Genomic DNA, 11,410 nt, shown 5'->3' on the forward strand with positions numbered 1-11,410 from the left:
GTTAGGTGTGCGTGGGGAGCTGCTGACGTCTCCTGGGGCAATTATCCGGCAGTGGAAGGAATACTTCGAGGAGCTCCTCAATCCTACCAACACGTATCCTCGAGGTGGAACAGAGTCGGATGACCAGGAGGTGGACCATCCAATTTCCGGAGCGGAAGTTGCCGACGTAGTGAAACAGCTGCCTGGTGGCGGAGCTCCGGGAGCGGATGAGATCTGCCCGGGGTATCTTAAGGCTCTGGATGTTGTAGGGCTGTCCTGGTTGACACGCCTCTACAACATTGCGTGGACATCGGGGGCAGTGCCCTTGGACTGGCAGACCGGGGTGGTGGTGCCTATTTTTAAGAGGGGGACCAGAGGGTGTGTTCCAACTATAGGGGGATCACACTCCTCAACCTCCCTGGGAAAGTCTATGCCAGGGTGCTGGAAAAGAGGATTGACTGATAGTCGAACCTCTGATCAAGGAGGAACAATGCGGGTTTCGCCCCGGTCGTGGAACCACGGATCAGCTCTTTACCCTTGCTGGGGTGCTTAAGGGGAGTTGGGAGTTTGCCCAACCAGTCCACATGTGTTTTGTGGACTTGGAAAAGGCTTATGACTGGGTCCCCAGGTGCACCCTGTGGGGGGTGCTCCGGGAGTATGGGGTGGAAGGTCCCTTGATAAGGGCCGTCCAGTCCCTGTACCAAAGGAGCAGGAGTTTGGTCCGGATAGCCGGTTGTAAGTCAGACTCGTTCCCAGTGAGGGTTGGACTCCGCCAGGGCTGCCCTTTGTCACTGGTTTTGTTCATAACTTTTATGGACAGAATTTCTAGGCACAGCCGGGGAGTGGAGGGTGTCGAGTTCGGTGGGCGGAAGATCTCGTCGCTGCTTTTTGCGGATGACGTAGTTCTTCTGGTGCCATCGAACAGGGACCTCCATCAAATGCTGGGATGGTTCGCAACCGAGTGTGAAGCGGCAGGGATGCGGATCAGCACCTCCAAGTCAGAGTCCATGGTCCTCGCTCGGAAAAAGGTAGAGTGCCTTCTCCGGGTTGGGGAGGAGGTCCTGCCTCAGGTGGAGGAGTTCAAGTATCTCGGGATCTTGTTCACGAGTGAGGGTAGGATGGAACGTGAGAGCAACAGGCGGATCGGAGTGGCGTCAGCAGTGATGCGGGCGCTCAACCGATCTGTCGTGGTGAAGAAGGAGCTAAGCCGGAAGGCGAAGCTCTCGATTTACCGGTCGATCTACGTCCCAGTCCTCACCTATGGCCATCAACGCTGGGTGATGACCGAAAGAACGAGATCGCAGATACAAGCAGCTGAAATGAGTTTCCTCCGCAGGGTGGCCGGGCTCAACCTTAGAGATAGGGTGAGAAGCTCGGACATCCGGGAGGAGCTCGGAGTAGAACCGCTGCTCCTCCACATCGAGAGGAGTCAGTTGGGGTGGCTCAGGCATCTGGCTAGGATGCCTTCCGGACACCTCCCTTTAGAGGTGTCTGGACATGTCCCACCGGGAGGCGGCCTCGTGGCCGGCCCAGGACTAGGTGGAGAGATTACATCTCTCGCCTGGCTTGGGAGCGGGTGGGGGTTCCCCCGGAAGAGCTGATGGAAGTGGCCGGGGAGAGGGCTGTCTGGGCATCCCTCCTGAAGCTGCTGCCCCCGCGACCGGATCCGGATAAGCGGGAGAAAACGAAACGAAACGAAACGAAACGAAACAAATTATTTGATGTTCGGTTTAGCATCTCCACTAGAAGCTGCATGTTAAAGTTTGAAATATGAAACCTTATTGTACAAAACTGTCACACAAACACATACAGGAATGTAATCAGTATATTTCGTGCAAAATTTGACAGAACAATAACATTTTCAAGATAATGCAGCAGACATTTGTGGAAAAATGATTTAAGTAGTGAACGCTCACTCACTGCTGCACCACTGCTTCCCTTTACTCAAACAGCGGGACACATGGATGTTCTTCAACAATGATATAAGTCTGAGCATGCTGGAGCTACCTCCAGAAGTCTACAAAAATACTTTGTCAAAGGCATCAGGAGGCTTCACATTATGGCACCAACACATGTAGTCAGTGTGAATCAACCATAAATGTTGTATAAGTACATGTTTGTTTTTTTAAAATGCAGTTGACCACTAATATCTATATAAAGTAGGAAAGAGCAAAAGGCACCAGAACTTACAATATATTTTATTATTCTGGGGCGGTTTTTTTAGTAATTAATGTCATTACGTCATGTGCAGCTACCATCTGTATTTTTGGGAACTGTACAAACCTGTAGATTTCTGTGATAATCTAACCTGAGTGAGTTTGCTGTGAAGCTCTGGGACGAAAACCTCAGAAAACTTCACCGGCATTCCATTATTTTTGTTTCAAAGAGGTTCAAAAAAGAAATGCTGCATATAAATGATGCCTCTACGGTGTAATAATGCTGTTGGCTCCCATTGTTGCAGTCGCTGGTCCACCCTGTCTGGGGCGCGGTGCAGAGAAGACGTCCACCCTCAGCGTTTCGCCTCCAACCTTGTGACGCTTTGATAAATGGCAGCAGAGACCCATGTGAGTGGCTGGTGGGTGTCGTAAACCTGATGTGATCCAAGTGTCAACATTCAAACGTACTTTGGCAGCAGCAGAGAGCAACAGCTTTAGCTACACGGAGCACTTAAACTCCAGAAACCATTAAATGAATTTATAGGAGAGACGCACGCTTGAAGTGTGAACTAGACTGATTCCCATGTCAGGAGAGGTTCCGAGGCCGGAGTGAAAGGCACCACACCACTACGCCCCAGCTTCTGTTAACCCCCAACAGCTGCACATAGTGTCTGAAGCCCTGAGCGCAGAGGCGTTCATATTTGTTTCCAGGCCTGCAGATACGAAGACATCATTTCATAGACTTGGAGTCAGCTTCAGTGGTGTTCTCAAGAACTGCGTCATCAGCATTGCTCTCCTCAAAGCTCTGTGAATCACAGTGATCGTACGGGTCCGTTTCCTCTTCTTGAGTTCCTTCCTCTCGTTCCGCAAATCTGTGCTGATCCAGAAGTTCCTGGCCATCGCACACTTCGATCCCAGAGTCCCCAGTGAAGCGCCGGTACCTGCCCGGTGTCAGTTCCTTGTTGGGGTTGTGAGCACTCTGAATGTGGCCGTGTGCAATATCGGGAGCAGCTGACATTGGTGAATCACCGTTGATACAAATGGAATCTGCTGAAGGGAGGCAAGGAGATTCCTCTCTTTGGTCTGTGGGTGGAGGAGCTGGGTGAAGGGAGGCGTAAGGAGGGGGAGGCATGACTGGAAGGTCAACCACTTCTTCATAAGCTGGCAGTAAGTAGGAGGGCAAGAATCCTGTAGGAAACACAAGACACGGGACAATTTAGAGCTTTAGGTGGCATTATCTCAGAACATTTGGTCTCATTTTAGCTAATGTCTAGAATTGTACTCATCAACATTAACAGCCACATGGATGATCAACAAACACTGGGCGTCTATCTGTCCCACACCAAACAGCAAAATCCCAGAAACAAGCTGAACAATAATCCAGGACGTACAATGAATACAATGTGCATGTTGCGCAATGCATGAAAACTAGCGTAAAGTTCGCACCATGAAGTTTTCTGAATTTGAATGGATATTTACGGCCACCAGGGGGCGCACAACCAGCACAAGAGCAAGACAGACAGGTTGAAGAGATAATGCGCTGAGGAAGACGCTAGTGTGGTTGTGTTTTGTCTTTTCGCACCTCATGTCCACACCCTCGTCATGGCTAACGCACAAAGAAATGCTGACAATGCAGCTTTTAAGTTAAAGGCTAAGGATCAACAGCTGGCAGACTCGTTCGTCTTTTTTTAACTGATGCGTGACCTTTACTGCTGTGTTACAGTCATTTAACGATGAAACATTTAAAAAGATCATTCTGTGTACCATACAGATCTCATGTTTCAGGGTGGCCGCCTGCGGCTCACACTCAGGTGCGCTATCTAATGTGGAATTTACAGAACACTCCTAGTGGAATTTATTCAGGCTAGCAAAGTCCACAGACACAAGGGATCCTTGTTTAACAGCATGTTTCTAATTACATCAAGACAACCTCTATTCTGGGAGGTAAGAGAGTAGGGCAGAAACTAAAAGACTTACTGAGATAAATTGGCAGCTGAGAATTGTTGTGAGCCTCTCTGTAGGCGATGAGGTTGATCTCATTCTGGCGGCGCTGCTGCTGGAAGCGCTGCTGAGAGCGCCAGTGCTGGAAAATGCAGCCGCATATCAGGACAAGGATGAGCGCCCACACCAACCAGAACCCTGCAAGTAAACCTCAGTTAGCGCGCAGGCAGGCAGCAGCAGTGACCACATGTACATGCACAGCGGACGGATCGGGTCTTGAACACATGGGTAGTTTTATGTTTGTTGCCATGACACCGAGACAGAACCATGGTGACGATGAGGAGAACTCACACCAAAGTTCATAATAGTAGCTGCAGCACTGGGTTTCCCCGCAGCAGTGACCCCAGTCACACACGTAGCTCTGGTTGTTCACACCCTGGCACACCAGCTTGCCCTGTGGACACACAAATGCATCAGCCTTTCACCCGCTGACACAGCTCGGGGTTTCTCTCCAGTCATTTCATGTGCAAAAACACTTCCTACTTTTGGTTATTCAAGGTCATCAAGAAGGTTTCAGCCATGTGTTATGGCTAAAGACCTTCTATCTTTATTTCATGGGCACACGGCGCCTGTACCAGTTGACACCATTTCCCAGTACGGCCATCCATCCTTCATGCCCACGTCTTTCATGGTTAACTTAAGTCTGGCTTTTTCTTCAAGGCTTTGATTTTTCCTAGTCCAGATCTTTTTACACAGTTATCTCTCAGCCAGGGCACAAATGTTCCCATTCTCAGCAACGTGTAAAGTTTACAGTGTGTTACAAGAGCATTTCTCTTGGTTTCTGTGAGTTCCATTATTACACAGACAGGTGGGAACTATTTCCTAGTATTTTAGATTGTGTGTCACACCCAGAGCATTTTTAAAAGCCAGATACCATCCTGAGAAATACAGTGACCTCATAGTACCGCGATAGTAGTTAGGCATGTAGGAGACGGACTTAAAAACTATGTAGAGGTAAACCTGTAATCATCTCGCAGCATATGAATCAGAGCAAAAGCTTCATTAAAAAGCTTCTACAGTCACAACATCACCTTTTCCAGTCGGTCCAAGGACGCAAACTTAAAGCCCAGCGTGGATGTGATGCGAGCCACCAAAGCTTCATTAATCATCATCCACCAATAACAATAATATACTGATTTTGTCCTTTGCTGAGCTGTCATGAAACTGTCAAAGGTTTGAGGATTGTCCATATAACTAGTTACTTGTACGCAGAAATTCTGAACTATTCATGAGGGTGGTTATTATTTCAAAGGAAAAGAAAGTAAAAGGTGAACTTCCAAGCATGAAAATGAGCTTTATTTTAAAACCATTTAAAATAAAGCTACAAGGACGTTATTTTAAAGAGGTGCAGGGATGAGGGAGGTATTGGCTAGCTGAGGCTACTAGTTTTCTTTATTTTTATTTATAACACTTACTTTCTACTGTTTCATTTCTTTTCCATATGTGCATGTGTGTTATACACGCAAGTCTGAGGATATCTATATTTTCTACTCAGCGTACAGGCTCATAAGGTTAGTTCATAGCAAAAAAAAAGACTTTAAGGGGAACCATAAATCAGATTGAGTGGTGCCAATTCCTGCTAATGGTTGTTAAATAAGTCCGATCTAAACTAATTGACTAAGCTGTCACCAACTTTGTCACTTTCGTACCGCATCAAGAGTTGAGACTTTCCAAACAGCTGGCTTTTGTAACCTAATCCACAATAATAAGAACACGATCTAGTTAACTATAAGCGCACGAGCAAAACTGAGCTAATTTGCGTATGAGTCAATATTCAGCTAGTTCTGTTCTAACAAGCTAACTGTTGGAGTACGTAATCAGGTAGCTAACGCTGGTCGCTAGGCTAACATTACCTCCGCCAATGTCGCCGCCGTAACCACATTTTCTTGGCCATCGTTGACGTGGAGTGACACCATCATCAAAAGTGTTTTCGAGGCTAAACGTTACTTTAAAAACAGCAACCTGTTAATTCTACATCACATTGCTGAACCCCCCCCGAGCCTCGGTGTCTACTGGCTAACCAAAACATAACAAGCCCGACAACTTTCACAATCGCTCCACCAGCTCGGGCTCGATTCTCGGGCAGTGATTGGCTGATTTAAATGTCAATCAAATATTCCTTTTGACGTCATTCCAAGATAGATAGTTCGACTGGTAAATGGAGAGATGATTCCATAAGTACCATAGATTCTAAGCATTGTCCTTTAGAACATAGTTCATGCTGTAGAACTTGTTCCTCATCATTGGCTTTGCCTTTCCTGACTCAGACTTGAACAGAGTGTGAATTAGATTCTCTGATTCCCCCAGAGTATTCTTTAGGTTGTTTTGTTTTGTTTTGTTTTCTTTTCTTTTTGCCAGTATCACATTAAGCATGTCAGTCAAATCTCTACGTCACATCCAGCACCAGGACGCCTTAGGCCGCAGATCGATGATCGACTTTGTGGTCGTATCATCACTATAGGGGATCACACTCATCAGCCTCCCTGGTAAGGTCTATTCAGGGGTACTGGAGAGGAGGGTCCGCGGGATAGTCGAACCTCGGATTCAGGAGGAGCAATGTGGTTTTCGCCCTGGGCGTGGAACGGTGGACCAGCTCTATACCCTCAGCTGGGTCTTCGAGGGTGCATGGGAGTTTGCCCAACCAGTCCACATGTGTTTTGTGGACTTGGAGAAGGCATTCGACCGTGTCCCTTGGGGGGTCCTGTGGGGGGTTCTCTGAGAGTATGGGGTGTCGGGCCCCCTGATATGGGCCGTCCGCTCCCTATACGATCAGTGTCAGAGTTTGGTCCGCATTGCTGGCAGTAAGTTGAACTCGTGAGGGGTGGTCTCTGCCAGGGCTGCCCTTTGTCACCGATTCTGTTCGTGACTTTTATGGACAGAATTTCTAGGTGCAGTCATGGTGTTGAGGGGGTCCAGTTTGGTGACCTCAGGATCGGGTCTCTGCTTTTTGCAGATGATGTGGTCCTGTTGGCGTCATCGGCCCGTGACCTCCAACGATCACTGGATCGGTTCGCCGCCCCATGTGAAGCGGCTGGGATGAAAATCAGCACCTCCAAATCCGAGGCCATGGTTCTCAACCGGAAAAAGGTGAAGTGCCTTCTCCGGGTCAAAGAGGAGATCCTGCCCCAAGTGGAGGAGTTCAAGTACCTCGGGGTCTTGTTCACGAGTGAGGGAAGAATGGAGCAGGAGATTGACAGGCGGATCGGTGCGGTGTCAGCAGTAATGCGGACTCTGCACCGGTCCGTAGTGGTGAAGAGAGAGGCAAAGCTCTCGATTTACCGGTCGATCTTTGTTCCTACCCTCACCTATGGTCATGAGCTTTGGGTCATGACTGAAAGAACAAGGTCACGGGTACAAGCGGCTGAAATAAGCTTCCTCCGTAGGGTGGCTGGGCTCTCCCCTAGAGAGGGTGAGAAGCTCTGCCATCCGGGAGGAGCTCGGAGTAGAGCCGCTGCTCCTCCGTGTTGAGAGGAGCCAGATGAGGTGGCTTGGGCATCTAGTTAGGACGCCCCCTGGACGCCTCCCTGGTGAGGTGTTCAGGGCATGTCCCTCCGGTAGGAGACCCCCGGGAAGACCCAGGACACGTTGGAGAGACTATGTCTCTCGACTGGCCTGGGAACGCCTGGGGATCCCCCCTGGATGAGTACCTGGGGAGAGGGAGGTCTGGGCTTCTCTTCTTAGGCTGCTGCCCCCGCGACCCGACCCCGGATAAGCGGTAGAGGATGGATGGATGGAAGGATGGATGGATGGATGGATGGATGGATGGATGGATGGATGGATGGACATCCAGCACGTGGCAGATCAACTTTATCTCCCCATTGCGTGCTTCATCTGACAGATTTGTGGTGACTTGAACAGACAGCTCATTTATTCATCACTGAAAAATCACTGAAATCTTGAAAAGGAGTTGAGCTAAAAGTACTTTACAATTTTAAAAGCAAGCCAGAAAACTTTACATTGAATGTTTGGCTGATCATGAGTGTTAGTGTAAACATACAATACGCTTTAAAAACTGTCTTACATCCTTTAAAACTGTCTTACATTCGTTGTTTCTGCGAGTGAAAGATACTTTTTTTTTTTGGTCTTGCAAATCGATTTAAATCCTTTTCAAACCTTGGGCCCATTTTCAGGGAACAAAAAGCAAACAAGAGTCATTGTTCCATCAGGAATTTTGTCCTGTTCTTTTGCCTTTCATGACCTCTTCTTTAGGTACCTCTCTGCCTATCATCATTCAAAGGTCCCCAAGAAAGTCAATGGTTCCTTACATCCCAGTTTGACAAGTCAGGAGGATACACGCTAATCCCCTTAATCTGGCCTTTCTCCCGCGCGCAGCCACAGAGAGAGAGGGACCACAGTGAGTAATCCTGTTGGAGAAACAATAGGATTAAAGGGGCGACCCGTGAGTGACAATCAGGTATCCACTGACTGATCTGCAAAGTGGGAGCCCGGGCCACTCTCACTTCACTCGGACTTTATGTGTGTTTGGCGGGCCCAAGAGGGATGGGGGGTGAGGTAGGGGAGGAACGGCTGGGTTGTGACAGGAGGAAGGCTATTTCTTTGAGGGGCTGCTGGAGGTCTTGAAAGGCCTGTCATCCTTTAAGCACCAGGAACCACGGAATGACTGACAGGTGAGGTCTGAGAACTGGGAGGTGGGAATTTTCTATCCGTGAGGGGGTGTTTTTTTTTTCTTTTTTCTTTCTCGATGAAAGAACAGCCACACAGCCATGCAGGGATGGGAATTTCAGGTAGTTGGTACATAAATACATTTATTTCTTCTATGTTTTTATGCTATTAGAGGAAAAGATGTTGATGATGTCATGCATCAGTTTTAAGTCATAAACAAGAAGTCTTGATTGGAGATAAATGCAATAATTAGAGTTAGAATTTACACAATCAATAAATAATCAAAGAATTCACATATTGATGGTCTTTTGGACCCCTGCAGACACCTAAACACACACTCATGGTCACTGACAACTATTTTAAATATGGATATGAATCTGTCTGACATTATAAATATAATATAAACTCCATTCTGCACATACAGATTTACTGTATCATGCTGCCAAAAATGTCACACTCAGATATAAGAAATCATATCCAGACAGCTCAGAAGTCCCCCACAAAATAGTGGATTTTCCCCAATAGTTCTTTCCTGGATTTAATTAGAAATCCTGATTTTACATTATTTATGTTGGTTAGAGGTGGTTACAATTCTGAAGTCGCCCTCAGATTTTGATGATTTGTCTATTTGCTCCAGCTCTGGTAAAAGATCTATCAAGCTATCACAAACTTGCTGGCAAAGAAAGTTCCAAGGGAGAGTAAATCTCCTTTGGAACAATTGCGGAACTTTCCAGAGAAGTCGAAGAGAAACCGTGTCCTCTGGACGCCAGGTGGCGCCATTGGCACAACTATATGGGAGGTTAGAAGGGCGAAACGCAGCCCAACTCGGGGTCAGAGTTCACGGCGCCGACTTTAAACAGAGCTATCTGTCCAGAACACACAGAAAGTTTCCTCCTGATATCCGATCCTCGGTGGCTAGAGCTGAAGGAAACGAGCCTCGCATCCATGGAAAAGAGACTTCTGTCCCATTCAGCTCCAGTGAACTTGGTCAAAGAAAACAGCGCCGGATACCTCGCATCGTCTCACGTTGCAGTGGCCGAGCTGTTAAGTGCTGAGGGTAAATTACAGGTTAGTCCTCGTGTGAAAAGGCATGATTCACAGGTTGCAGACCTTGGGTGTGACAGGTGCCTGGCTGCTCTGTTTGTTTAAGAGCAAGTTTCTGCAGGAGGTCTCGGAGCCCATCAGGTGGAAATGCTCTCTCAACCACGTGACCAAAGCCAGAGTAAAGTTGGAGAACCGACTTTAATTCCTTTGCTGCTTTCCTCCATCAGACCTTCAAGGAAGAAAACGGTAAAGTAACCAAGAGGGTTGAAGAAGGGTTGGCAACTATTTCCTCTCAGTGGTGCGGGACCGGAGCAGAGGGCTCCCTTTTCTTCAGCATCCACTGCAGTTCGCACCGATCAACACCTGGTGGCGCAGTGTGCGCAGCTTTCAGGGGCTGTTTTCACCTCGCGATCAGATCAGAAGATGCTGGTTCGGCCTCTGGAACCAGGACGGGTTTGTCTCTTTCCTCCTCTACTTATGTCGTGTAAAATCACGTTTAGTCCCCTTTGATTGCGTCGTATTTTCATTTTGTTAGATGGTGAAAGCAGACCAAATATTTGGAAGAGCTGCATTAAAGAAATAAGAAAAACGATCAGCAGGTTGTTAAATATTACAATCTGAACCATAAGGGATACTTATTATTTTATTCTTCTATTGTGTTTTCTCCCTGAAGGAAAGGTTGGAATGAGGCGGTAAATGGAAGAAATAAACTGTGTTCTAATGACAATAGTTGATACATTTTAAAATGAAGTGCCTTTAACAGAATCATCAGGGCTAGTTTGTGTGTGTGTGTGTGTGTGTGTGTGTGTGTGTGTGTGTGTGTGTGTGTGTGTGTGGAGCTGGACATCTCTGGGATCAAAGGTCGTCCTTCTCCTCTGTCCATTTAATGGCCGACAGTGGCGGTGACCTTTTGCACGACATCCCTTACGGAGTTTTATCCATGTAAGAGGGACACAGACAGTGAAGCAACATTTTATTTTTGTGCTATTGATCGACGTTGAAACCGATGAAAGGATCAATGTGCTCTGTGGGCTGCGGCACCAAAGCGTCACAACCCCATGCTGGGATGGTTCCAGAACCCTGATGGGGAATAAGAAGGATGAAAAATGTTGGCTGAACCTTTAATATCATCGTCTTATACGCTCGTTCTTATGTTTAAAATCACACTCTGTGTCAAGAACATGAAAAATCTCCCCGCTGTGAATAAAGCAGCTGGAAAAAGTAGTCCCCCCCCACCCTCCCAGAGTAATAAAGTGAATAGAGATCCCTCCGGTGGGTTTGCAGGATCGCTCCCTGATGATGCAGCACCTGGATGATGTCATCCATCACCTCACGGATGGGAAAGCAAACCAGGAGGTCTGAGCGCTCCAACCTGAGTGACACTACAGAGGAGGGGACATGTAGAGACAAGCCAAGATCAGCCGTCTATCCAAGGGATTCTGGACGCCCTCATCTGTTATCAACCGCCCCAAACTACGGTTTATACTCAGCGTTACTGTGTGTGTGTGTGTGGCTGCGCGTCCAAAAGTGATTAACAAGGCACCGCAGTACATTTTGCATCTATGGCTAAATATTAATTGAGGCTCACTTATTTCCTTTGAAGCATC

At 47.5% G+C, this 11,410-nt stretch overlaps 1 protein-coding gene across 1 annotated transcript; it reads right to left on the bottom strand.

Moving 5' to 3' along the window:
• Positions 1-1,790: 1,790 nt before the first annotated feature.
• On the bottom strand, positions 1,791-6,192 carry wbp1la (WW domain binding protein 1-like a). The gene is made up of 4 exons (XM_057048003.1): positions 5,990-6,192; positions 4,428-4,530; positions 4,113-4,274; positions 1,791-3,323 (listed from the first exon to the last, which is right to left on the bottom strand). Exons 1-4 carry the CDS (start codon positions 6,053-6,055, stop codon positions 2,866-2,868), a joined length of 789 nt encoding a protein of 262 aa, XP_056903983.1. The 5' UTR covers positions 6,056-6,192; the 3' UTR covers positions 1,791-2,865.
• Between the last annotated feature and the right edge of the window lie 5,218 nt (positions 6,193-11,410).

Source organism: Takifugu flavidus, chromosome 11, assembly GCF_003711565.1.
Source record: "Takifugu flavidus isolate HTHZ2018 chromosome 11, ASM371156v2, whole genome shotgun sequence".
Taxonomy (NCBI): domain Eukaryota; kingdom Metazoa; phylum Chordata; class Actinopteri; order Tetraodontiformes; family Tetraodontidae; genus Takifugu; species Takifugu flavidus.